This window comes from Aspergillus ruber (genome assembly GCF_000600275.1).
Source record: "Aspergillus ruber CBS 135680 unplaced genomic scaffold scaffold00035, whole genome shotgun sequence".
In the NCBI taxonomy this organism is placed as follows: Eukaryota; Fungi; Ascomycota; class Eurotiomycetes; order Eurotiales; family Aspergillaceae; genus Aspergillus; species Aspergillus ruber.
In genome coordinates this window covers 127,560-154,194 of record NW_024467331.1, presented here as the reverse complement: position 1 = coordinate 154,194, position 26,635 = coordinate 127,560, and the positions used below count along the sequence as shown (strand labels likewise).

The following is a 26,635-nucleotide window of genomic DNA, read 5'->3' as shown; positions in this document are numbered from 1 at the left end:
TGGGAGAAATGCGACGGAAGAAAACGAAATGTAAAAAAGAATTACAAAGACATTGCTCTGATAAGTGCAATTATCCTTTGCGATTCGCAATCGCCATGCAATTCGTCCGGGGAAAAAGAAAATACGCTCGGCGAGTCTCGGCTCAGATCTGTGCCCGATGCCGTCCGGAGATCCGATGATGCATACATTTATTTACTATATGCATACACTTCAAATGATAGATATGCAGTTTTCTATTTACCCCAACGCCATGATATAATCCCAAACAGCATAAAGCATACACATTGCACATGTAACCCTTAATGTATCTACGCAGAGGCCGCGTTCACGGCCTGAAAGTCGTCCGGAGTGATGTTGACCGCGCCGGATTGGACGAGCTATGCAACATGTTAGTCGGAGTAGAATATATTCACAAAGGAAACCTACCGCACGGCGCAAATCATCAATGAGATCATCCACATCTTCAATGCCGACACACAGCCGGATAAGGTCCTCCGGCAGGGCGCGCTCCTGGCGCGTCTTGGCGTCGATACTGGCATGGCTCATCCGACACGGCATACTAATCAAACTGTTGACACACCCGAAGCTAACACTGATAGCCCAGATGCGCGCGCTCTCGACAATGCGCTCGCTAATTTCCACATCGCCCGTCTCGAACGACAGCACTGCTCCAGACCCCCGCGCCATGGAGTGGTGAAGGTCATATTGCGGGTGCGACCGCAGACCGGGGTACCGAACCTTGAAGCCGTGGGCCTCGAGGAACTCGGCAATGCGCTGGGCATTGCTCTGCTGCTGGTCCATGCGGACCTTGAGTGTCTTCACTCCACGCATCAACAGCCACGAGTCGAACGGCGACAGACCGCATCCTGATGCGTTTATCGGGAAGTACAACCGTTCTCCCAAAGCCAAGTCGTTGACCGCGATAACGCCGGCCATGAGATCGTGATGGCCCGATAGGTACTTGGTACCACTCTCGTAAACAATATCAGCGCCAAGATCGAGCGGGCTCAGCAGCAGCGGAGACATCATGGTGTTATCGACTGCCACTAGACAGTTGGGGTTGGCCTGGTGCGCGGCAGCCGCGATCTGTGGGATGTCGACGACTTTGATCAGCGGGTTGGTGGGGGTTTCGAGCAGGACCATGGTCGTCTTAGGAGACAGCACTTCAGACACCTTCTCCGGCACAGTTGTGTCGACGTGGTGCACAGTAATACCGCCGTTGGTCGACAGATACTTCAAGAGCCTGTTTGTACCGCCGTACAGGTCGTCTCCAGTGACAACTTCGTCGCCAGGACGAAGCAACCGGGTAATCACGTCCAGCGCTGCCATACCCGATGTCACGACCAGGGCGCGCTGGGCCGACATGACCTTGGCGAGATGGCGCTCGAGATGAGTTCGAGTGGGATTTCCGGAGCGAGTGTAGTCATATTCACCACCACCGTCGCCAGACGCTTGCTTAAAGGTAGCGCTCTACAGAGATTGCCAATTAGCCTCAGTACTCCTTGCGCAAAATCAAGTTCTGCTACCGCCATGACTCACCTGGTAAATCGGGACACTGCTAGCATTGTACTGGTCATTGCTCTCGGTGTACACCAGCTCGGTGGCAATCGCATATTTCCTTCCCGTGTGCGGGCTCGACGGAGCCGGCGATGGAGGAAGATTGTGACCGTCAATGTCAACGTGAGGGACGGCCTTCTTCAGCACGTCCGAAGACGAGGGCGCCGACATCGCTGCGGGGCGGGGCGGAGATTTAAGAGGAGACTCAGGGGACGACGAGGGCGCCGTCAATACAGAAAGGACAGATATAAACACCCCGGTAGCAATTGAGACGAAAGAGGCAACCTGGATGCAAAGGGAAGATGAATCAAAACAAATGCGTTGAGAATTGAGAGGCAAACCACTGGTAAAATTCCCCGGACTCCGATCTGCTTTAAATCCCGTGATCCCTCAATGCTGATTGGTCAACTCCGATGTCGTCATCGGCCTCGCCTTAGTAAGATCCAAATCGGGCATTGTGAATGGCTTCATGTTCTAGTGTATATTTTAGGGCTTACATGACACAACATACAATCAAACTCCTCGGCTTTTCCCTCCTAAGTCAGACCATTCATGGCACACAAATTCTAGTGAGCTAGATGTATTCAGGTTGAAACTGTATCCCTTCACATAACGAATGACACTGATGATGCATATATATTGTTGGAGCCCGACTGAATGCTCCATGGTAGGTAATTAGAAACCTTCGGTCCCTCTCTCTCCAGCAGCACATTAAAACAAGCATTATTCCCTGGTGAATCTGTTCAATGTGGGCACAGTAGACCATGGGATATGCGAAGACTGTCTGAAACGCCGAGGTGAACAGCACTATGTCGAAGGAAAAAACCAGTCAATCAAGCAATTATTATAAAAAATCCCCCCACCTTCGTCTTCATCTTCTAACAGATGAGAGCGCACAATATAACGTATTGCCAAAATGAATGATTCTCGCACCATCCCATTTCTGAAATACTCTGAAACGGATAGCCGTGCCGTCTATCCAAGACCAGCAGCAGTAGCAGCAGCGAACAATTATTATCACCTAGACTAAACGCACCAAATATCACCCTATCCTTCGAACTCCCAAATTTCTCATATACCCCCAAACAAAAACGCCAAATCCGGAATCATACTCACCTTGCACGGACCCTTTAACGACACCCTCAACAAACCCTGCATATTCTACTGGAGCAGCTCAAAAGATGGCCTCGGGCCCGGTGGCTTCATCCTTCCCCACAACACTACTAAAGCCCACCTGAAGCGAGCCAAAACCGAAAAATCGTAACGTTTCGAAACCTCCAACTTCCCAGAAATGAGCACACATGACCATAGTATCCACGAGCTTTCACCAGGAGGTTATGATCGCTGGGTCCAAGGGTATCATATATTGCGGTTGGTGAGGATTCGCAAACACTATCTATTTAGGTGTCATGGCTACGATCGATGGAATCTCCTGCGGCTGAAAATGCCTAAGTGATTGGTTGATTATCTACTTTCATGTTGGATAGTTCTGGCTATATTAGCCAATATAGCCCAGGGGCAACGATTCTCTACGTGAATCTAAAAGGCCTGAACAAGAAGCATCTAAGCCAAAATAGAACTGTGATATTCACTGTTACCTAATGGCATTCCCCAGAAGCAGCAAGACGAACACACACAGGCCCAAAAAGAACCCCTACCCATCACCTTCCGCACAGACTCCCTGCTATCAAAACCCAGAAACTAACTCTACCACCTCGATGCAAGGGACTTGTGGGAAGAATGTGCCAAAGGCGAGGTCTAGATGCAGAGGAAACAACATAGGAATGGACGAGAACCTCATCATCAACATCGGCGAGGATCAAGGCTTCGTGAACCAAAAGCAAGGCAGTCCCTGGATCTTATCATATTCATGGGCCATTATGGTCTTCCAGATGATGAGGCTATTGGCAATGCTTTCTTGTATTGGTTTAGGGGAGCAACATTGGAGTGGTGGGCCTGGGATGATTCGGAAGTCCATGTGGCTAGAGAGATGAGACTACGGTCATGGTTGACCGGCGGAGGATAAGAGCCTCCGTCAAATCCAATAGATTCGATGGCTCCCACTTCCAACAAGATGTGGTTTAACGATTGTGGGGCAGGAAATGCGTTCAATGAAGTATGCGATTGTCATGATGTGCGAAATAGGCGGCATCAGAACATCGGCTCTTCTCAATCTTAACAGGACCAACCATCACAAGACAGAGTCAGCCGCTTCCTATATAGTCAACACTTATGCAACGTGGAACCGTATGGCCCAAACCACCAACTCGCCATCCTACCGACACCCCTCAAACTCCTTCCCGAAAAACTTCCCCACAGTCGGCGGCATATCCCTGTACGCCCCCAACAACCCTCCACCAACCAATCCCTCAACATCAGCCTTCTCATACCCTTTCACATCCCAAACATCACCACCCCCCCAAGCCATACCCCCCTGCTCGCCCGTCCCCCAAATCTTCCGACAATAATACGCCAAAACAATAGGCATACCAGCCTCCAACCCGGTTTCAATCTTCTGGTTTATGGAAGCGAGTGTCTCGGTTGTGGTTTTCGTTCGCGAGGAATGTTTCTGGGATAGGGAGGCAGCGATTTGGGCACCTGTGGGGGTTAGTTCGGATAGGGCTAAGGTGCGATTTTGGAGGGTGGTGATTGGGGTTGTCGCGAAGATGGAGGCGTAGGCAGAGGCGACGTAGGGGCGGGTGCTGAAGTCGTCAGTGGACTGGGTAACCAATGTCAAAAGTAAGTGTGAGTAAACGAACCAGAGATTAACAGGTTGATTTGCACTATCCCCCGTGAAAATCATACGGTTGTTCCGTATATCAATTCCCATCGCCCTATCATCGTCAGCTTAAATTCTCCTATAGAAGAAAAAACAGAAAAGTCTCGATAAAACCTACGGTGTAGCCAACGCAAATTCCGCAAAATTACCCACCAAAACAACCGTTACCGGAATCCCAGCGTCGCGCGCAGCAGCTTCCACCTCGCTTTTAGCCCTATTCACGGGGACCCGGAGACCTTGCTCGTCGTACCGAGCTGCTAAGTCTGAGGGGACGAATAACTGGACATTTGTTTTGGGAATTGCGGTTGCGAGTTGGTGCTGGAGGGTGACGCCTTCGTGGCCGACTAGCGAACTGTATCAAGAAGTTAGTTCACTGTACTCGATTGAGGAGGTAAAGGAAAGGAAGAGAGGAGCGTAATATACATGACGATATCAACATCCCTCAGCACATCAACCACTCTTTCTTGATCTGCTAGATCAACCTCAATGGTTTCCACTGTATCTGGTATGTTCGACACATCCGAGCCAGGTCGGTAGAGTATTTTGATAGGGGCACCTGAGTCAATAAGAGCAGCGACGATGGCGGAGCTGGCCCAGCCACGGTGGCCGTAGATGGCGATGCGATTAAATGACATTTTTTTTTTGTTTGCTTACGCCTAGAAAGGGCTGTTCGGTGGTGTATATCGTGGGATATCAGTGTGCAGGAGCTGGGGGTTCTTATACATGTCCAAATTAGGGTAGAGGGTGGTTTGGATTGTTTGGGTTGTTTGGATATTGCGTGTTTTGCGCTGTTTGCACTGTTTTCGATGGCCTGTGATGCATTAGACCGCATAAAGTGTATATAAGTTCGTTACGCTTGCTTGTTTGCGCTGTTTATCATATTTGACTTGTCTGCCATGTTTGGCTAAGACACCTATACGAACAGTAGTGCAAGCGAACCCATTGAGCTTTTAGTTGAAACACTAGCATATTACATATTACTGGAGATAAATTGGACTCTGTAATTCAGTACATATGTATTGAAATCACAAATAAAAGACATTCCACCGTAACTAGATTACACAACCGAGCGCCAGCCAGGGTAGTTCCGAATAAGCACACGACGCAAAGATACGAAACTATATACAGAGAAGCCCAATATATTAAACCGACCTGTAAATTAACCAGCCATTTCCCCGAAACTGCCGTTGATGCCGAAGAATTGGAACCTACAAAGATATAGAGTTAGCATACACCATTTATAGAAGTGAAGGTCGGAGGGAAGAGGGAAAGGGGACATACCAATCCTCAACATTCAACGTCGTCGGTGCAGTAGGTCCACTCCGAGAACTACTACTCCAATTATCGTCCTGGCTGGCGTTTTCCAACCCGGCCGTGCTGAGCGCTGGATCGAGGCCCTGCATCGGCCAGGTCTGTTGGTTTTCTACGCCAAACATCTGCTGTGATTGTTGCGGTTGCACGCTTATTCCGGCGGGCATGGCGGAGAGTATTTCTGGGCTACCTTGGGTTCCGGCGCCGGAGACTGTACGGGGCATGTGTTGGTTATTCATCATCATGCGTTGTTGCATGTTTTGGGTTTGGAGATGGTTTTGCATTTGCAGTTGGGGATCGACTGCACCGTCGTGAGGGGAGGCTAATTCGGGGAAAAATGCTGTGCCGTCGGGGAATAGTTGCTCTGGTTGGAAGTTTTCCCAGAGGGACGGTGATAGATTAGGCGAGGTTCTTGTGACAAGGAACAGATCGGGAGGAGTTGCTGGAAGAGAGAATTGTCCATTGAAAGGCGTTGTTGGCCGTGTATTCCCACGGGACAGACCCGTACCAGTCAAGGATTCTCGAGGTACACCGGGCGAACCTTGAGCAAGATGTGATGCCGAAGGCGGTGGCAAGTCATCCCTGGACGGCGTAGCCGCAGGAGTTTGCGGACGAGATCGCTCGTACGAGACTGGGGGAGTCGGGCCTCCATTCGGCAGACCCAGATCCATGTCGTCGAACTTGCGCTTGGGAGGTAAGTCGGGCCGTCTCAGAGGCGGAGCGGGATGTTGGTGTTGTCCTTCAGGCCGTACACGTTGGTGTCGCTTTCCGGCAGCTTTCTGTAGGCGCTCTTCGAGAACCTTGTTGCCCAGAATGGACTCGAAAAGGGTGTGCACCATCTTGGCCACTAGCCACACCTTGGATACATCCTTGAGAGCTTGCATACATATGTTGATTCTCTCTTGGCAGGTTGCCACGATAGAGGGGACGGAGGACCGCATTTGATACACGTGCATGATCAATGCCGAGAACAGACTATACACGCTGTTGGAAGTTAGTAATGAACAACAAACAAAATGAAAGGCAGTAGGACAAACATGAATGCAGGAGTATATTTAATTTCATCATGTGTCTGGAGATTCTCGACAATAGACGTGATCATTCCAGCGGCCTGGAACGCAATCGTCCGTGATGGATACGCCATCTCCTCAACTCTGTAGCTACTCGGAACAGACGAGGCCGGCGGCATATGCGCACGATGCAGAAGACAGAGAGTGGTATAATAATTGGCATGCAGAAGAGCGGCCCAAAAGTGATGGCGGGACCGTTGCCAGCACACTTCCTTAGGACAATTCTGAAGCCAATCGGCCAAGGCCATATCCGAATGGGTGAGATCCATGGCATTCATGCGCCTGGACTTGGATGCTACTGAGTATTGTTGTGAAAGGACAAGTCCCATGATCTCACAAAGTTTGACGTATTGGAGGAAGAACTGCACGTGCACCGGATCGGGGCCATATTCGGCAGGCATATCAATCTCGTCTTCAATGAAGTCATCTTCAGTCAACATCCCGACGTCCGAATCGTCCGTGTTGATGCCAATCGGGCGTCCAAGTGCCACGGCTACAGAGCGATCCCGCGTGAAAAGGGTCCACCAGATCCGCTTCCACAGTCGCTTGTCAGGCTTGCTGAGCTGGGACGAATCGACGCTTCTATGCATGCCAGATCCTTGTGCGACGACCATGGCAACCCTCGTCCAGTAAAAGACATTCTTGGTAACATCTTCAGGGCCTTCCCAGTACCAGCCCAGGAGGACCAATGCCTGCACGATGGTGACACGATCATCCTCGTAGTTTGCATCATACAGCGCTTTTGCCCGTTTATAGAAAGTCATGGCCGCTGGAGTGGTCGAACCATTGGCATCCATGAGCTGAGAGTTCGTGCACACCCTGGAGCCCGCAAGGAGTATGGCTTGCAGCAGCAGCAATGATGGCGGGTTCTTAGGATCGCGATATTGACGCATGAACCGGTTGCGGTTGATGATGGGGACGACAGGACCGACCCATCTAAAGTATGCATCCACCAATTCATCACAGAGCGGTTTCGGTGGTAGAAGGAATGCACCTCGTTGGTGGAGGATGTCGAGTTCAAGACTGTCCAGTTCCGTCAAGGTAGAGCGGGATCCCCTGACATTCGGCGGGAGAGGATAATGGACGACATCAGTGGTGCCATGGCGATCCTGTACTAGAAGAGACAAGTTTGATGATTCTCCAAGATATGCGACTCGACCGGCTTCTTTTATCGGTGCGCGCGCGAACTTGGGTTTCATAAGTTGGGCATAGGCGGAGTTCTGGGAATCCTGTTGCTCGGCCTGCGAGTCTGTAAGGGTTGTAACCGGCATGCCGTCGACGGCCATGCGGTCCTTTCGGTATCCAAAAGCAGCATCTTTCTCCTGCGAAGGGAAGACGGTTTGCCGGGGCTTTATGTCGTTGCGCTCGTCATTCCTATTCGGGTCAGTCAGTCTGGTCGGGGAGCACGGCGGACAATATATACCCAGTTTCATACCCATTCGGCTCTTTCGACTTTGCATTCTTTTTGCGTTTCGGTGTTGGAATTTTGCACTCGATCGAAAAGGCTACACAGTTGGTGCATGGCACACCTAGACTGGCAGCATCGCAACGAACCTGGACACGGGCGCGGTCAGCGGTCGGGGGTCAGACGGGACAGCGACGGGACGACTCACTTTTCGAGCGTGGCAGGTCTATAATGCAAATTTCATGTTAGCCATAATAATGAAACAAGAAAAAAAAAAAAAAAAAGAAGATAATGATAGATTGATAGATATGCGCCAGTATGTATGCACCAACGTGCCTGCAAGCCACGGCCACCGCCCAAGACAGCCTCGGCACCTCGGCTCATACAGTCGCGTCGACTCTCAAAGGAAGCAAAAAAACGACCAGACAGCAGCGAGAGCAAATAGAAAACGTACCTCGCAAGCGCGCGACGCCCGTTGTCTATCAGATAGATAAATTAGCATGTGTCATTCGTTTCCTTTTACCCCGGATTATAGCCCATCCATTCCAACTTTCATTCACTTGCATCCCCTCAACCCCGCGACAGCACCGCAACCACCACCCAATCCTCACCACTCATAGGTATAACCCACCTTCTAAAACTCATCTGGCCGTTTGGACCGGTGCGCACGGTAATCCCCGAAGTGCCCGTCGAGCCCGCAGTACTCGGGGCCGGGGAGGCTTTGGAGGAAGCAGCAGGAGCAGCAGAATCGTGGTAGGAGTCCGCGGCGGTGTTCATTGCCTGGTGTAAAGCAGTTTGGGTATATTTATTTCTCCATCCAGTCTAATAGTAAAGGCTGAAGGGCAATAATTAGAATAGGTAAAATAATATAGATGCGTTTCAGTTGGATTGTCGTTGGAAGGTAAAGAAAGAAAGATCAAAGAATGGAAGCGTCGACAGTTTCGAGCGTGTCGTTAGTCAGGCCGGGTTCGTTGGCCCTTTTTTTGGCAACTCGATTTTCGAGATCGTTAATGAAACAGGGAAAGTTCAAAAGTGAACAGTAGTAGTAGTAGCCACTGCAGAGAACAAACAGCAATAAGGAAGAAACACCAAATAATTTCTTCCTGCGAAGTGATGGACAAGGGTGCTGGCTGTTCTGGGGTTAATGCAGCCAGGAGGGAGACGGAGCGCGAGGATCCCTGGGAAGGTGTGTGGAAATACTGTTTTCACTACTGGCTTGTGCTTCGTACGCATATGTCAGGTTTACTTCCACGCTCAGACCAGCATTTGGCCCTGGAAAAGCGTTGTGACTTCCTTTTCGGGAAGAGTTTGCGACTGCATTTAAGTGCCTTACTCTACTGCCACTCCAGACCAGGTTCATTGTATTGTATACCAGCTGCTTGCTATGGCTCTGTATATCCATTTTACTACTATTATGTATCTAACTATCCTGTACTTGCTCGTATCCTTCTGCAATCTCCGCAACCCCAGAATCTTAATCCCTTGTGATGCCGAGGTCCAGCATCCAGATATGCACATATCTACACTGTCATTATATTAATCTTTCGCTTATAATTGTCGATCTGGGGGAATTATGTATCAGGATGCTACTAGTACCAGACAAACACCAATAATTGATCCATCATTCCATCCAAGTTCTATAAACACACGCTAGATTAGATATATTACAGCACGTATTGGCCCAGAAGTCTATTACGCAGTAGATGCGAAAAAAGAAAAAGAAAAATAAATCAGTGTCCCCGGTCCGATTCCACACTCCCATCAACAGCCTCGACTGCTGCACTCGCAGACTTGATATCCACCCCGCTGACAAAAACCTCGCTCAGGAACTCCAGCCCTGCCACAAACGTGCATAGGAAACTGGCTATGCAGAAATGACTGATCGTCGTTCCAATATCTAACCAAGATCCCTCGTCCTTCACCATGTAAAAGAAGTTCAGCGTCATGACGTCCGATATCGACATAACTACCATGAACAGCGCGGAAGGTGGGACTTGTAGTCTGCGGTTGAGGATGCCCAGGTTTGCGCTGATGATTGCAAACGGGATTAGGAGTTTGAGAATTAGGAGGGCGCCTTGGCTGAAGGGGTTGAAGACGGGAATGAGGCGGTACACGGATTCGAGGGAGAAGGAGGAGATGGAGGCGATGTTGCCCGTGCTGAAGAATGCGGATTGGAGGAGGAAGAAGAAGAACAGGGCCACGCGAGTATCGGACAGAGTTAGGGAGCGGTAGTGGTAGGTTTGGCTTGAGACGGTTGTGGTGGTTTCGGTGCTTTGTTTCTTGGGGATGTCGTTTGCTTTGCCGATTGGTTTGGGCGGTGCAGCGGTATGGACGTAGATTGCATGTTCAAGTCGGACCCAGGTGATCAAGGTCATGCAAAACACAAAGTAGAACAGTCCCTCGTAGGAAATGGTGAGGATGATAAAGGTAGGCGAGAATGTAAGGAAGAGCACCATCAACCGGTGGATATAGTGGCCATTGGGATACAGACGGTGGAAGAAGGGCAACAGCAGAGATGCAACCAGAACGCCCCATCCAACCACCTGATTACCAAGTGGAAGTCCTTGCTTAGCTTGCAGAGAAGCAGCACTGGAACGGGTAACAATCGTCGCAAGCAACACCATGCCAATTTGCATGCCCATGATAACCCGCGAACCACTGTTTTTCACAGCATCTGACGCCTGTGTCTTGCTCCGCTTCAAGATATCGCCCTCGAAGAGAAGATACAGGAGACCGGTAAAGAACATCAACAAAGCGCCTTGGGTTATCGTGGTAATGTTTTCCATCTTAACGACCGGCAAGAGAGTAAATGTACTCATAAGACAGCAACCGATGGCCCATGTCGCTGATAGGAACGCATGCTTCTTGACAAACTTAACGCCATACGCGACGGGCCACAGCGTACCTAGCACAAAACAAACTGTGAAGATCTCCCGATGAAAATAAGATTGGACCAATCCTTCCAGAACACCAAGGAATATCACAACCTGAGCTCCAAAACTTAAATACTTCGCAGCAGAATCAACATGGCCCAGCAAGATCGCGCGACCAGCAGACAACGCCTTTTTTCGAGCAATCACTTCCTCCCAGAAATAGATCGGGAACGCCGCATAGAAGTAGTACCTCCAAGAGGACTGCTGGTACAGCAGAACAGAAAATAGAGCGACCAAAATGGACGAGAAGAAAATGGCACTCCCCAGCGTGCGATTCGAATCGGAAGTTCCGTGCAGAACGTGCAAGTCAATGACAGTGGTCAATGCGTAAGCAATCCACCCCAAATATCCCAAGGTGACAATTGTTCTGAGGAACAGCCAGTCATACGTCTGCAAGTAGCGGAGACCTTCCAGGGAAGTTACCATCAGGGCAGAAGACATTGTAATAGACTCATCGTATGCGCCAGCAGTGATCAATCCGTCAATCGACCTGAGGTGCTCCTCCACAGAGGTCTCACCGTGGTCCGCTAACGGCCCATAGGGCGTATACCGAAGCAACACGGCGCGCTTTTGCTCCTCTTTGACACGGTACATTTCCAGAATCTCCCGCGCGTTCGCGAACGAAGCTAGCGCCTTCTCCTTAGGACTAGCATTGATGTAGTCCAATGGCAATTGCCCCACAGAGTTAACAGGAAAGTCAAGTCCAGCCAAGTATGTCATCAGGGCAGCGACATCGGCCTGCGCGACATCGTGGCGTTGGATAGTGTCCAGAGCCCAGTCAGACGAGACTCCATCTTCATGGCCTGATGGAGCGCCCTCTTGAGGCGACCGCGGAGTAGCCACGCCAGATCCCCAGGCGACCAAGGGGGTTCTGGTGTTGTCAGGATGTCCGTCGCCGTGGCTACCCAAATCACTCATGCCGTGGTCCGCGGTGAAAATAAACGCAGTCTTATCGTCATTGTAAAAGTCCTCCACAATCTTTGTGATTTCTTTGACCCCTTGATCCACGACCTTGATGTTGTGCAAATATTCCTTAGAATAAGGACGGTACGCATGGCCGGTAGTATCCAAACCAAGAAGATGCAGGAAAAACACCAGTTTATCCTCGCGCAGCTTCGCATTTAGTTCCGGATCCACCTTCGCCGACGCAAAAAGCTCCTTCACCTTATCAAACACCCAAGTATCTAACAGCGTCGCATCAGTCGTAAAGTCCTCCGCCTCTTCCCCATACATATCCGTATCAACCCTCCCAGGAACCGCCCCCTCCTTGAACATCGCTAAGATATCCGGACTCCCCCAACTCCACGTATGCCGACTGCGATTAAACACACTATCAAAGTTCACCGGGTTCAACTTCCACCCCGTCGTCACCGACGACACATCCTCATACAATCCCGCAATAAGCGCAACATGGCCCGGTCTCGACTCAGTAGGCACACGGGTATGCGAAATCCCAAACGTCCCATGCGAAAGTGCCCGCGATCGAATAAATGGTGCAAGGTGTATCGGGCCACTGTTCTCGTCCGCAGGGTTCTCCGGCGACGGGTCTGGTAGAGGTTGGAAGGCCTTGTCAGCACGTAGGCCATCTGCGACAAATAGGAAGAGGCGTTTTGCTGGTGCTTCGGTGTTGGGTTCACGTTCGACGCCGAATGGCTTCATGCCACTTACGATCGGGCTGACGAAGTAGATGTCGAAGATCGAGTAGGCGTACATTAGGTGAAATACTACCGCGAGGGTCAGGAACCCAACGCGGCCGAGTCGCGCCATGATTTCCTACCCTAGAGGAATTGGGGCAAACAAATGTGAAAATATAGAATCGCCCCTCGATCACGCCCAAGGAGAAGATATAATCGAAAAATAACAAGCAGCTGTCAATCCATCTCAGGATGTTTGAAGGACACTTAATCTGCCAAACCGCGGCGGCATCATTCGCCGGTGTCACCGCCAATCAGAGACGGCTGATGGAGCACGGCGGTGGACTACGGTACACTGTAGTCCACTTTTATGCAGCCCCTGGAGGACCTTACGGAGGACAATTAAAGTAAAGTAGTAAAGTTGTTTATGGGCCAGTCTGTATAAACAAAATATATGGCCAAATGATATCACCTAGCGCCTGATCTATTCAAGAGAATCCAATTGTATCACCAAGACTCCTGCCATGCGAAAAGGCTAACCCTATCAAGACAAGTAAGAAACATTCGCTGCGCTATCAACCAGAAGCAGAAGCAGAAGAGCTATTCCGTCGCTTAGTGAGCGTGTCAATAACTCTGGTATAGAACTTTGACGCTTGTTTACGGGAGAACGTGATGTCTACCGTAAGATATTCGGGCAAGATAGCAACCAAGTCACGGTCCCGGTTCTCGTCCAAAAGGGGTATGTATTGGAATTCAGCTGATTCAAAGTTGGCAGAGGACACATGGGGAACGGTTAATTTGAAGTGAAGTGCTAGTCTTGGATTAGCGCATCCTCTGAATTTGCAGAACAGGGTGTCCAGAAACTTACTTCCGTTGCCACCGGTTTGGATACAATCGTATAGGCTGTCAGCTTCTCTCTTCTTGACGTCCCGAATGATCAATCCTGTAAGATCACTATAGAGGTCCTCCTTGAGCTGCGCATACTGTGCTGCTTGGGCAGCTTCCGCGCTCACGGCAGCAGTAGTACGGTTCGCACCACCCTTGATAGCGCTTCCTGGGACCTTCACCGCAGCACTTTCAAGGCTTGCAGCCGTGTTGCGAGCAGCAGAGAGTTTAGTTTGTAACGCCTTGACTTCAGACTGGGCGGCCGAAAGTTGATTAGTCGCCTCTTCTGCCTGTGACTTGAACTGAGTCATTTCCGCATCTCGGTCCTCCAGTTGCTTTTGTAGCGCACGGCTTTGCTGGCCGAGCGCTCTTTGGGCCTCCAATTCCTCCTTGAGAGAGCTAATAAGATCATTGGAAGCTGTAAATTGAACCTAATCAGCATCTACTCTCTCTGAGTCCTTGAGCCTGAGATACATACCAATCGTCATCGCATCACACTGCTTTCGTAACTTCTCCATGTTGCTGTTTGCTTCAACAATTCCTATCTCCCTAAGATTGCGGTACCTGTTTTCCAAGGTATCGCATTTCTTCGTCAGATCGCCAATTTTACGTCTCAGCTCCGGCTCTGTGCTAGTCTTCCCCTCTTCCGGTCTTCGTTTCTGCGGAGAAAGGGAAAAACGGGGAATAGAAGACCGATGGAAGATGGATTTTGTTGGAGATAAAGAGCGCCTGGATGCTGGCTCTTCGATAATCGTCTCGTCAACAACATCACCGGCAGACTTTTGGCTCTCAGGAACAATGTCATCGGCTTCATCAACCTCCATCTCCTGTTCCGTGGGCGACTCTGTTCGCTGCTTGGGTTTATCAAGAGACTTTGTCTTGTGGGGATTTGGTGAGTATTGAAATTCACCATCAGACTTGACGAGCTTTTCCACATTGCTGCTGGCTTTCTTCCGACCTCGGTCAGTTGTAGGTTTCGCATCCTTCGCATTCTTGGTCGCCTTTGGGGCATTATCCTGCAGAGCTTGTAGGTCATCGTCCGATGCAGCCTCGTCACTCTTCTCTTGCACTTTCGCGCTTGATCGTTTTGTTTGTTTGATCTCCTCCTTTTCTGAGACCTCCTGTTCCCCTCCGTCCGTCGAAGAACGAGCTCCGCTCCCCTTCGGCCTCCCTCGCTTTTTTTTCGCAGCGGGTTCTTGCGCCTGCGCCTGCACAGTAGTATTCCCCGAGCGAGTCTTCATTGACGGGGGTAGCTTGCCTTCCGTAGTTTTCGCAGCTGGTCTTCCTCGTGCGCGCTTCGCAGGGCGTTCGATGTCAGCATCGGGGCCGCTGTCGGTGTCATTGACCTGCATAACATCCTCATCGTCGGAGCCAACAAGGCCAGAAAGCTTGGTCGTCGCCTTTCGCTTTGGCATTTTCGAAAACAGTTGAATTGAGATTAGAGCTGATTGTTTGTATGCCTTCGTCTACGCGACAGCAGCACCAACAATAACCGCGCAGGCTCTCACCGCCTTCACACATGTGACTCCTCGGACAAGCCACACACCAGCCGATCACCGCCACAGCTTCGTTCGCCGAACCGACAGACGAACCTCAGCCAGCCAGCTGGATCGCATCGCTGGACATTGGCTCTGTTGTTGCTATTTATTGTTCCTGAGAGGTGCAGATTTGTTGCGAGTGTCTGTCATCTTCTTCACTGCTGTTTATCTCGAGTTATTTGTTTCAAGACTTTTGAATTGGGTTGCTTTGCGGTCATGGCAGCGCGCAGTGCACGATGGCAGCAGTTCCTACAAGAACTGGTGATGGTGGCTGGAACAGTGAGTGAACTACGCTTGGGTGATTATTAATATGGTTAACTGATTGTTTACAGTCGGTTTCTGCATACTTCCTCATCAGATATCTCCTGTCACGTCTTGATTTCGATCCCGAGAGTCAGAAGAAAGAGGAACAACGAAAGAAGTCAGCCGCTATCCTCCGACGACTGGATGGCAGCGATGAGTCGGACAATGGCTCACCACAAAAAGGAGGGAAACGGGGTAAGAGACAGAGCAAGGGAGAGTTGGTTTTGACACAGTACGAACAAGCAATTGCCATGGACGTTGTGGCACCCGACGACATTCCCGTTTCCTTCGAAGATATCGGCGGTCTAGCCGAGATCATTGACGAGTTGAAAGAATCCGTTATCTACCCGTTAACTATGCCCCATCTTTACGCTTCGACGTCTTCCCTTCTCACTGCTCCGTCCGGTGTTCTGTTATACGGTCCTCCTGGTTGCGGAAAGACGATGTTGGCTAAGGCTCTTGCTCACGAAAGTGGAGCGTGTTTTATCAATTTGCATATCTCAACATTGACGGAGAAGTGGTACGGTGATTCGAATAAATTGGTCAATGCTGTCTTTAGTTTGGCTCGAAAACTGCAACCCGCGATTGTCTTCATCGACGAGATCGATGCCGTGTTGGGCACAAGACGGAGCGGTGAACACGAGGCTAGTGGTATGGTCAAAGCTGAATTCATGACACACTGGGATGGTCTTACCTCGTCCAATTCGTCAGGAGAACCTCAGCGTGTTGTCGTGCTTGGTGCTACTAATCGCATCCAAGACATTGATGATGCTATTCTTCGACGGATGCCTAAGAAATTCCCTGTGGCACTCCCTGCGGCTGAGCAGCGATTGAGGATCCTCAACCTCGTTCTCAAAGACACCAAGATTGATTTTGACAATTTCGATCTCCAATACCTCGTCAAGGGAATGGCCGGTATGTCCGGCAGCGACATAAAGGAATCTTGCCGTGATGCTGCCATGGTTCCTGTCCGAGAGTTAATCCGACAGAAGACAGCGGAAGGCCAAATGATGACTGCTGTTGATCCGACGAACGTCAGAGGCCTTCGAACGGAGGATTTCTTCACGCAAGCCGGAGGTGTTAAGATCATTTCTCCCCCAGGGCAATCCCAATCCAGCAAGCAGGCCTCGGAAAAGGAATGGAGCACCGACGACGCAATATCCGAAGCTGGTACACGACCGTCCACGGAGATGGCAGAGCCTCCCGAGTAAGCGTGATTGATTCACGCTCGTTCCTTTTGTTTTTTTTTTTTTTTTTTTTTCATATAACGCTTGTATATGCCAGCCATCTACAGTGCAAGGGAAATGGCGTTATGTTCTGGATATTCCTCCAATTCTTCTTTCTACTTGGCCACTGAGCCACCCATGTTTAACGAGATATACCACTTTGTTTCAAGCCTTTTGTGGATAGACTATCTGATCGTTCTCTGTACTATCTATTGCAATGGGTACCATCTCTATGACTTCCGTATATAGAAGAGTACGTGGCGTTCAGTAAGAGGATTTCAGTTTCAACTGCAAATGATTGACATTATTCTCCGTGTATTATGCCTTTGTATCCATATCTTGCATTGTATCGTGGTAATATATCCAATGCGAGCCATACAAATGGCCGAGATAGTACGAATTTCCCTTTTGGGAGCGGCGAGTGTCGATCCAGCGACCGGAACACCTGACGGTTTTTGGCGCCCAGAAAACACACAATCCTGACAATTATATACCAATATTGCATTTACTGCTTTCCCTGATTCATTGTATTTTTTGTTTCATCTTCATCTTCCCCCATCTTCTCTGTAGAAGACGCTGCAACTTCCCCGTACTGAAGCTCTCGCCTCCCCGCGCCCAGCCCTGTGGCTACGTACACTCCCCCGAGGGTCGGCCGACATCATCAAGGAGACCCTCACTCCTACCTCACACTTTCTCCTTACTATTGCACTGTTTCTCGAGTCGATTTTCAGCGGACAATTTCTCTAATCATTCCTATCCCACAATTATATAACGCCCTACCGATCTATGCCTTCTGGAGCAGTCCCACGCTCTCTTGCCCCCCGAAGCTTCAGGACACGGATGCGAAACATCGGCCGAATAACAAAGGATCTCTGCCAGGAGACATCGATGGACGGTCTATAACTCGAGAGAGCCGGTTCGAAGGTGATTTGAACGATTTACGACACATCCTGCGATCACAACCCACACTTCTACCGACGGGAATGAGTTCCAGTAGCGGCCTTCGCGATGGCCTCAGCCCCGGTGCCGCAACGAATACAACCTCACGATCGAACTCAGCAATCCGATCACGTACACGCCGCTTAGTCTCGTTCAATGATGAAGAGGAGGAGAATAACGGAATGACACGGCCGTCATCTGCGCTGTCCTCTAGCCTTGCATCGGATCGACAAACTGCCCGATCTCGAGGTGCGACGCCTTCGCCGTTCACATCAAGAGGAGCTTCCCCCCTTCCCATGAGTCATCCCTCGCGAGCTACGGAGTCCGTGAATAATCGTGGTAGACAGAATGGTGGGGGTGGTAGTTCTTCAGGTGCGTTCAGTTATGATGGAAAGGATCAGTTAGGATTTGCTGAGTCGTCCCGAGCTGCTGTAGATATTCTGGATGCATCTTGGTCGTCGCTGCAGAGTCTGGCTTCCTCGGTTTTAGGTAGTGATATCGCACGGCCGACTGCCAATGGTAGTCCGCGGACGCACGCTAGGAAGCCGTCTCGTTCGGATCCGTGGATGCGGAATGCTTCGAGAACGAGTACGCCATCGTCATGGGGGCCATCATCACCAGGAATGCCGGAAATTGGATCTGGGACGAGAGAGGAGCGGCAAGCGTATGTGCAGGCGAAGAAGCGGGAGGCTCTGCTTTTGGCGGATACAGGCTCCAGTATTAGTGGCAGCACTCGACACAAACGGCGAGATTCCGACGATACCCCGGTTCACTCAGCCGTTGATCCCGATCAGGATGAAGAGGCGTTGGTGTACATACACCATGTTCAGAAGACCGACACCATGGCCAGTGTTACCATCCGGTATGGTTGCCAACCAGCCATCTTTCGAAAGGCCAATGGCTTTTGGCCTAGCGATAGCATTCAGAGCAGGAAGACTGTTCTTCTACCGGTGGATTCTTGCTCAGTCAAGGGGCGACCCATCCGTTCTAAGACAAATACAGACCTTTTGGATAGTACGGAGGACCTCAATGGGAGCTCGATCTCCCCAGCACCAGATGGCACAGATCGCAAAGAAGCGACATCGACCGAGGTTGAAGGGGACCGGGTATGGAAGCCCGAGTCATGGGTACAGATCGATAACTTTACAGATCCCGTGGAAATTGGACGTGTCCCTCGAAGGGCATTGGGATTCTTCCCGCGTACGCGCCGGAAATCCATTTCTTACTCTGACGCAGAATCGCCATCGACATCCCAAGGAACGACAACCAATACGGCATCATCATCCGTATCCTCCCTTCACGATTCGCAGTCCTCGCAATCTACCGTCGTTCCACCAAGCCGGTCACATACGGGCGCGACAGGGTCCAAAAAGCCCGGCGTCCGCCACCAACGCCAACGCAGTAACATCCAACTCGCAGGCCCAGGAGTAGGCACACTAGACCGCAGCACAATGGCCCCGGGGCCCGCTTTAGACGGCTTAAGCAAATTCCTGTCCCAACATCTACCAACCCTAGCGCCCCCGCCGCCACCAACCACCAACCCAGACAGCGGCGCCTTCGAATCAACATCTTCCACGCACGGTACCGCGGCGAACAGCCTCGATAACATCGGCGGCGCCTTCGAAGGCTGGTTCAAGAAAGTGACAACCCGCGCAAAGGCCGGTTTCAACGAACTCCAGCAAACCACCTCAAACCCAGGCAGTGGGCGACTGCAACCTACAACAACGGAAAGCGACCTAATCGAAATGGACGATGGCTTGGAATCGAGAAATAATTATAATCTCTTGGGGGAGCCCGGCAGGAAACCAGGTTACAACCGTGCCGGATCATCCGCATCTGCCCTAGGGGATCGAGACCGCAACGGGACGAGCAGGACTCGTGCCACCGGTGGATCGAGCTATAAAGATGATTGATTGATCTGAATCGTCATTTCTGTGCCAGTACATACATAATAGATCTTTGCGTTCGATTCAGAGTCTGTCTTTGCTTGCCATTATCCAGCGCTGAGCTTGAACTTCAATCGGTTTTATATTACCCCCTTAGTGAATCGTGATCTATTTCTCAGTATACTATATTATCCGTTTGTTTTGGTTTTTCATGCTTGTTTAAGTATACATAGCATGGCGCAATGGGAAAATTTGACTTGGTTTTTGAGAACATATAGTGTCGGACGTTGGTATTCTTGCTGTTGCTTCTCGCTTGATTGGTTTCTCGATCCGTGTCAATGTATTCATGCTCATTCCTTCTAAAGTGTTTTTTTTTTGGTTATGGCTCCAGTCATTATTCTTCCTTGGCTACAATAGGATGACTACCACTTTGGTGAGCTGGCTGCGGCAGGGTGTTAATTGCTGTGGATGTCAGTTGGGCTGTTGGAACCATGGTGATAGTTGTCATGGCGAGCATTTCATTGGGAGCTCCCCTCGATACTTGCGAATGCATATCCTTTCGGCAAACTTTCCACAGTTTTTGTAGTTACTCGCGCTATGAAAAACAATGCCAATGGCTGGCCACTGAGATAATTGAGAAGTATCGGAGGATACTCTTGCAGGATGGTCAGAACGAGCAAACTAGTCAGCCATGGTGAATAGTTAGTGATAGGGGGCTGGTTCACTGTAGCCTTGTGAGGCCACATTAGGGCCTCTTGAGGACCACTTGTGGATTTAAGAATAAATGAATTATACCATGAAAAATCTTTACAATCAACGTCTTAAAAATAGGATCACTCGTTAGGGCTTAGGTTTGGGACCAGCGTGTAAGCTAAATCTCATGCACTCAATATCTATGCCAAAATATGCAACTAAAATAAACAAATGACAAGAGCAATCGAGCCCTTCATCGAAAATAACCACCAATTAACGCCAAGTGTATGATATACAAGAGGTATCATAATCAGATGTGGCTCACGAGCGTGGATTACCCCTATGTCGAACTTTATCGCAAGAGCCGCAGCTCAGGCGATTACTTTCCCTGGTATTTGAAAGCCTTGGATGCGTGATCATAAGTATACGCATACTCAGCATGGCCGTAACTCAACCCGGAGTCAGCAGTTCTCTTGTGGCAGACATTAACTAACTAATATCGTCGGCGCCATAAGCTAAGATGAAATGAAGACCAATACTTTCTTTGCGCACAATAAACTCCCACAACATGACACAATTCTCTTTTATTCCCGTAGATGTTTCCTACTTCATATACAGTCTCCTAAGCAAATCTGACCTTTCTTGCCTATCTCGGACGTCCAAACAAATCCACCAACTAACCACCTCGCGTCTCTAGAGAAGCTACTGCAACCACAGCCAACAACCTTACAACCCGTTCCTGCGAGCTATACTCACCAACCAAGACCTACCCATTCACATTGAAGAGCTTCACACCTCGAATGTACACGAAGGTAACCCTCGCGAAATCCCAGAGGAAGATATCCAATCCTTCCGATCAGCAGTCTCAAACCTCTCACTCCTTGCCAAATTCAAATATCGCCTGAATCAAGGCATCAAAGAAGGGTACAGCAACCCAATGCTTGCTCTCCTGCCCTGTAAAATATCTAATCTCAAGAATCTGGTCCTATACCAACCTGATATGTGACCTTTTTGACCATGCCGATGCGGGCGACTTTTCCGGTATCGACAACTTCCAACGATCCTCCATAGAGACCACCAACGTTTTGTGTGCCATGGAAAATGTTCAGGACTATGCGGGTGTTCTTAGCAAGGCGCACGAGGTGCAAATTGTGCAGCTAAATGATGGGAATATCAGCCCATCCCGATTTCAAGATGGCTCGTCCATAGTTGAATATTATTCATATCCTCGAAAGTGGCGTGGGAACCGACGTCATGCAGGTTTTCGTGCAGGGATAAAAAACGCTCCGCGAATTCAACTATAATTTCGGGAATGTAGATTACTACGAGGATTATTTCAAGCCGCAGGAGGCCGTGAAAGAGCTTAAGCGCCATAAAAGCACGCTCGAGGAGCTCACGATGCTAGACTACGATGACCGTTTAAAACAGTCTTGGTATAATTTGGCAAGTCGCGAATGGTACATAGGACTGAGTTGCAGCAATTCAACAGGTTGAAGAAGCTTCGGAGTGGCATGCAAAGTCTGCTTGGGCTGTTACATCCACAGTCAGCCGTGATGGAGACATATCCCGCAGATACTCAGGCTGACGAGAAAAGGACAGGACTGGTGGAAGTGCTTCCAGCGTCAATAGAGCACTTGGTAGTTTTGTACGCTGATGCGCGAATCATTCCTCGTTCACAGAAGGTCGAAGATGTCTGCGAGAAGCAATTTCCTAATCTGAAAAAAGTTGTCATTGGATTTTGTTCTGAGTCAATGGAGAAGAACGTTCAGTCGGAAATTCGAGGGCTGGACTTGTTGGTGCTGTTTCAGACTCAGGAGGAAGGGGAAGCCTAAATCTATACGAGAGCCCCATTCGTGAATTGGGTCTCCGGTCTTCAGGAACTGATTAATAGCCATTATGTTGTTAATGTGAGCATTGCTTTGAGATAATCTACCACTATGGTTATGAGGAATGCCAAAATAATGTACATCCATGCCCTGATATAAATTCAGTTGACGATGATATAGATGATGACTACACCACACACTACTCAGGCAAAGGCTATAAAAGCCGGGGTACATATTGCAGCAGTAGCTATAAAGCACAACATTCTTCTTCCAACCTAACATCACTGTAGTATGACCCCTATCCATCCTCAATCTGTCGGTTGGAACCAGTCAAAGCGTCGGTGCCGGTCAGAGCACGCTTGGCGCGATAAATCCCAAAGTCACCTGCATCTCCAAAGTAGCCCTGGTCTGATTCCTGGCACTTGGTCCTATGAGGGAAGTGATCTGCACCTTCGTGTCCATCCGCGTCAATGTCATCATCACCATCATCAGCTTGACGATTGGCAAGAACTCCCGCATAACCCTGGTTCGCATGATGGGCGTTCGCGCTTTTTATATCGATGGCGTTGTTGGCTCTAGTATCTTGAACCCTGTTGCCAGTATAACCAGGCGATGCTTCAGCATCGATACCACTTCCTCCATGGCAACTGGGAGACTAATATACCATGATCTGATCGGAGGGGAATAGCAACGGCGCCGATAGTCAAAAGCACCATGGTGGTGAGGACGGGGCTCACACGCATTTTGTGAGTCGAAAGAAACTAAATAATTGCCGCGACGGATGTTGAGATGGAAGTCGATCTAAAAGAGCTTGTGTTCTTGCCTGATGTTGAGCGAGCTGAAACACTTTACTCTATGACATATCTCTCCTCGGATACTCTTGTCAGGACGATGTTCTTTCACTGACAGACATTCTATATTGTCAAGACCCCCGGGGCCAGGGATGGAATGCACGAAGCTCATCGGTCAAGAATTCCAAATAAATGCTAACGAATGTAATGGTGCAACAAACATGCGGAGCCAAGGCGAATAAAGCCACGATGAAGTAACTATACATGCAGAATTGAAGATCACACACAAGGGTACTGGCTAAAGCCAATGCAACGAGCTAAAATAGAGCTGCAAGCCAGACGAAGTGGGCATCTTGGACCTTTAGCATAATGCATTGCGAAGAATCTTTAGATCATATGTGAGAATTGATCAATAATTCTATATCGACTCCCTGATACCCAATTCTTAAGCTACATGATTACAGGTCCAATGGACGAGCTATCAAAAAGTTCGCGTATATATACAGTACCCTACTATAACTTAAAGTCTTCGGATGCTCAGTTGTCTTATAATTGAAAAACTACCCCGTAGCCTTGGGCAGAAGGTTACTTCGCCCGGCTGTGCGGCCGAGCGGCGATGTGATTACAGGGTGCATCTATTCAGCTATCCCAAGTGCCCATAGTTCAATAGTTTGTGCTGCTTATAGCCGAAATGCATGGGGTTTACATCTTATATGCTCAGCTCTCAGCTGAGCCTCACTTGACTAGAAGCATCGACCATTGAACTATGGGCGTTTTGAGTAGTTTGGTGTAAACGAAGCCTTCTCAGAAATAATATTAAATATTGGGGTCCGCTCTTTCCCCTACCCATCCGGGAACCAGTGTTCCACGGCTACTAATTACTATTCAAACAATTTCCGGACTGGTGAGATATTTTCCCTCCACCAATGTGGAAATTAATGGCATTTATGTGTACTTTGTACGGTTGTATGTTGCATCGCTTGAGGCTTGGTAAGTGGATGGAGATCACCAGGGATTCTTGAACATAGAAAACTAGTTAACTAATTTAAGAATGAGGATAATGTTATTTATGCCTAATGGTGAATGTGCTCGGTTTCTGTACCTCCCTGAGCCAGCTTCATCATGGGAGCTTCACTAAAAAAACTTCAAGTGTTGCGATGTCCTTCTTTCAAGCCCCAATGAGTAAATGCACTTATATGTTGCCATTATGTGGACATCACCTGGAAGCATATATTTTTATTGAGGTAAGCTGCCAGAGTTCCTGTGTGCTTACTACAAAGAATGTAGTTGAACGCTTAGCAGACTAAATATTACCAATCCGGAAGACTTTACATCCCTTATCAAATATTCGTGGCCCTAGCAACAAAACCATCCCAGTCGATGCCCTGGACTCAGCTCCCGCGTGAAATATAGAATACCACCCTGGAATTCGCCCCTGTGAACACATTTAGGGTTCTCCGTCTCACAATTGCAAATTATTTAATTGGGATTTAATATGGCGAGACAAAGCAGAGGACAGCAGCAACTATTTCTATCATTGTTTACCTTATGACTTGATTGCAAAGTATTTTCATATAGGGATGTGATGGCTGCGAGTCGAATATTAGGATGACTTCCGGGCTGTAATGCTTGGCTAGGATATTAAAAAGATCGTTAGTGTGTGATTTATAACCAGATGTTGCGGGGAAGGCCCCAGAAGATTGCATCAGCAGTGCTAGTCACCCAGGTGAGAATGATATACAGGAAACCCAGCTTTTAGAATAAAATGAGAGCTGACAGCATGTATGTTCAGTCTGAGACCGGTGCTTGATGTGCTTGATATATTGACTTTAGAGCACAGCCATTGATAAAAAGGCACCCACTGTATCTTGGTCGGTTAATTATTAGCACTTGCATATGCGAGAAACAAGTTTGAAGTACAATACTGTTCAATCCCAGCTCTGAAGAAAGCACCAGCTAGTATTTATGATACCATATCATTTGTTTAGTGTCCGTGTTATTTGAAATGTAATTTAGCTTCTTCAAAGTTTCTCCTTAGGGGTGAGTCGTAAAGCTTCTGGTTGATAAGTCGAATTAATGGTGCAATTTGGGATCCAGTAAATGCATGGATAAGGTTTAATGTAGATTGAGAAAGAGATAGTGTTTTAAATCTTCTGTTTTATATGAATCCAGCTTTGAAGGTGACATCAAAAGCATCTGTATGCCAGTCCAATACGTACCGATCAAGTCCGATTCCTTGACCTGAGCCAAACAAGAGGTGGCGCTACCGGAACCGCCCCAGTTTGATCTTTCCAGTTCAAGTTGTCTGGCGGGTTTCCTATAAGCTTCATTTCAAACCGAGTTAAGATATAGGCTATAGCGGTGAACATGTAGACATATGCCTGCCTGGTTATTTAAGGAGTTAGCCCAGCATCTTGTCAAAACGTGAAAACATGACTCTCAATGAGACTTACTGCCACCCAATGCATGCCCTGGACCCTTTACTAAATGGCATGAAGTATTGCTCCATGGTCTGGAGCTCCTCGGTAGACTTGTGAAGCCATCTTTCGGGGTCAAAGTGTCCAGGCTCAGGGAAGATGTTTTCGTTATGATGAAAGACGAAATGTGCTGCGGAGATGCGTGTCTGTTGTGCTTGTTAAACGTCTGGTTAAATAGATCGGAGACCATAAATAGTAGAACAAGACAACCAAAGGGCACAGACGCATACTTACTCCTCCTGGTATAAAATGATGCCTAATGTCCATTCCATGAGAAGGTACTACTCTTGGCAGAAGGCCTGGAATTGGCGGAATAATCCGTAGACTCTCTTTAATGATAGCATCCTATTCAGGAGATTAACAATCCCCGGATGCTTATTTGCTCACCATGTAAATGATCATCACTTACGAGATAACGCAGCCGAGAAAGCTCCCGCCAGTCAAATTGCGGAGCGGAAACATCCAGTGTCCTACGTTCCAGTGAATCCAATTCATTTCGCAGCTGTTCTCTTATGTGTGCCAACTTCAGAATGTAGAAACATGCGACGGTTAGCGTGATGGAGGGGGATGTGCCAGCAAGCAGAAACACGGCAGCCTGTTGTAGTAACTCTGAAGTATTGTTCCTAGTGAGTTCTTGTATGTGGTCATGATGCTCCAAGAGCAGTACGGACTGGCGCTTGGCCGATGACAGTGTGCGGTCATTTATTTTCCTGGTAGTCAAGATCTCATTCCCGACAATCTTGCAGTGCTTCCAATACTTAGCAAGGCTCCCTCTCAGACAGGCAGGGTTGTATCAAGTACCTCATATAGGTCCTTAAAGCCATCGCTGATTGCACCAATCCAGTCTGGGAATACTTTGAGTAAGCCCAGGCCAATTGGAACAAGCCACGGAATGTCCCCAACTACAGGATTCAAATTAGTGCGATATCCTTGAAACCATTTCTTTTAATAGGTCACTCACTAAGCCAACGATACCGACTAATGAAGTGGTGCACAGCCATCCATCGTGAAGTAGGCGCGTCATAACTGACAAGCTGCCTTGGATAGTCAAGCACAGTCTCTGCGACAATATTGGTCTGTATTCGATCAGCAACAGACTCCCAATAACACTACAGCAGGGGCTGAGAAGACCATCATTGCCTGGAAGTAACTGTGTAGGTCCACTGGCTCGCATTCTTGTCCCTTCCGCGCCATCGAGTCTGTGACCTGCTGAATATGATTTCTCCCTCTATCAAAACAGTAGCCCATCCCGCGTGGTGAGAACAAAGGTGATGCCAAGTTCCGCATATCGCGGTGGCGTCGGGGATCATCTGTTGTTACGATGGTGTGTACGCCCTGAGCAGAGCCGAAGAAATGACCGCATTTCCGAAAGACTGAGTTTG

At 49.0% G+C, this 26,635-nt stretch overlaps 10 protein-coding genes across 10 annotated transcripts; 3 read left to right on the top strand and 7 right to left on the bottom strand.

Moving 5' to 3' along the window:
* Positions 1–105: 105 nt before the first annotated feature.
* Positions 106–1,890, bottom strand: EURHEDRAFT_416479 (cystathionine beta-lyase STR3). Its single transcript, XM_040782960.1, has 3 exons — positions 1,540–1,890; positions 427–1,470; positions 106–377 (listed from the first exon to the last, which is right to left on the bottom strand). The coding sequence occupies exons 1-3, from the start codon at positions 1,726–1,728 to the stop codon at positions 309–311; spliced, it is 1,302 nt and encodes a 433-aa protein (XP_040635107.1). The 5' UTR covers positions 1,729–1,890; the 3' UTR covers positions 106–308.
* Positions 1,891–3,832: 1,942 nt separating this feature from the next.
* Positions 3,833–4,971, bottom strand: EURHEDRAFT_465014 (NmrA-like family protein; the record flags this gene model as incomplete). Its single annotated transcript, XM_040784996.1, has 4 exons — positions 3,833–4,259; positions 4,317–4,391; positions 4,467–4,688; positions 4,760–4,971. 4 exons carry the CDS (start codon positions 4,969–4,971, stop codon positions 3,833–3,835), a joined length of 936 nt encoding a protein of 311 aa, XP_040635106.1.
* Positions 4,972–5,316: 345 nt separating this feature from the next.
* On the bottom strand, positions 5,317–9,253 carry farA (CeGAL family transcription factor). Its single transcript, XM_040782959.1, has 7 exons — positions 8,754–9,253; positions 8,577–8,601; positions 8,331–8,348; positions 8,141–8,271; positions 6,685–8,091; positions 5,618–6,631; positions 5,317–5,544 (listed from the first exon to the last, which is right to left on the bottom strand). The coding sequence occupies exons 1-7, from the start codon at positions 8,897–8,899 to the stop codon at positions 5,496–5,498; spliced, it is 2,790 nt and encodes a 929-aa protein (XP_040635105.1). The 5' UTR covers positions 8,900–9,253; the 3' UTR covers positions 5,317–5,495.
* Positions 9,254–9,703: 450 nt separating this feature from the next.
* On the bottom strand, positions 9,704–12,933 carry EURHEDRAFT_416476 (mannose-ethanolamine phosphotransferase MCD4). Its single transcript, XM_040782958.1, has one exon. The coding sequence runs from the start codon at positions 12,820–12,822 to the stop codon at positions 9,853–9,855; it is 2,970 nt and encodes a 989-aa protein (XP_040635104.1). The 5' UTR covers positions 12,823–12,933; the 3' UTR covers positions 9,704–9,852.
* A 176-nt stretch (positions 12,934–13,109) lies between these two features.
* Positions 13,110–15,019, bottom strand: EURHEDRAFT_416475 (putative chromosome segregation protein (Pcs1)). The gene is made up of 3 exons (XM_040782957.1): positions 14,053–15,019; positions 13,558–13,992; positions 13,110–13,500 (listed from the first exon to the last, which is right to left on the bottom strand). The coding sequence occupies exons 1-3, from the start codon at positions 14,987–14,989 to the stop codon at positions 13,265–13,267; spliced, it is 1,608 nt and encodes a 535-aa protein (XP_040635103.1). The 5' UTR covers positions 14,990–15,019; the 3' UTR covers positions 13,110–13,264.
* Positions 15,020–15,149: 130 nt separating this feature from the next.
* EURHEDRAFT_526292 (protein-degrading AAA family ATPase MSP1) lies at positions 15,150–16,957 on the top strand. Its single transcript, XM_040786982.1, has 2 exons — positions 15,150–15,391; positions 15,445–16,957. Exons 1-2 carry the CDS (start codon positions 15,329–15,331, stop codon positions 16,624–16,626), a joined length of 1,245 nt encoding a protein of 414 aa, XP_040635102.1. The 5' UTR covers positions 15,150–15,328; the 3' UTR covers positions 16,627–16,957.
* Positions 16,958–17,124: 167 nt separating this feature from the next.
* Positions 17,125–19,893, top strand: EURHEDRAFT_508673 (putative LysM domain protein). Its single transcript, XM_040785899.1, has one exon. The coding sequence runs from the start codon at positions 17,625–17,627 to the stop codon at positions 19,491–19,493; it is 1,869 nt and encodes a 622-aa protein (XP_040635101.1). The 5' UTR covers positions 17,125–17,624; the 3' UTR covers positions 19,494–19,893.
* Positions 19,894–20,598: 705 nt separating this feature from the next.
* On the top strand, positions 20,599–21,991 carry EURHEDRAFT_518425 (uncharacterized protein; the record flags this gene model as incomplete). Its single annotated transcript, XM_040786674.1, has 5 exons — positions 20,599–20,619; positions 20,857–21,083; positions 21,136–21,398; positions 21,478–21,592; positions 21,625–21,991. The coding sequence occupies 5 exons, from the start codon at positions 20,599–20,601 to the stop codon at positions 21,989–21,991; spliced, it is 993 nt and encodes a 330-aa protein (XP_040635100.1).
* A 292-nt stretch (positions 21,992–22,283) lies between these two features.
* Positions 22,284–22,728, bottom strand: EURHEDRAFT_406071 (uncharacterized protein; the record flags this gene model as incomplete). Its single annotated transcript, XM_040780438.1, has 2 exons — positions 22,284–22,575; positions 22,616–22,728. The coding sequence occupies 2 exons, from the start codon at positions 22,726–22,728 to the stop codon at positions 22,284–22,286; spliced, it is 405 nt and encodes a 134-aa protein (XP_040635099.1).
* A 2,154-nt stretch (positions 22,729–24,882) lies between these two features.
* On the bottom strand, positions 24,883–26,447 carry EURHEDRAFT_389577 (cytochrome P450; the record flags this gene model as incomplete). Its single annotated transcript, XM_040779787.1, has 6 exons — positions 24,883–25,161; positions 25,230–25,399; positions 25,663–26,001; positions 26,055–26,155; positions 26,215–26,329; positions 26,385–26,447. The coding sequence occupies 6 exons, from the start codon at positions 26,445–26,447 to the stop codon at positions 24,999–25,001; spliced, it is 951 nt and encodes a 316-aa protein (XP_040635098.1). The 3' UTR covers positions 24,883–24,998.
* Positions 26,448–26,635: the final 188 nt, after the last annotated feature.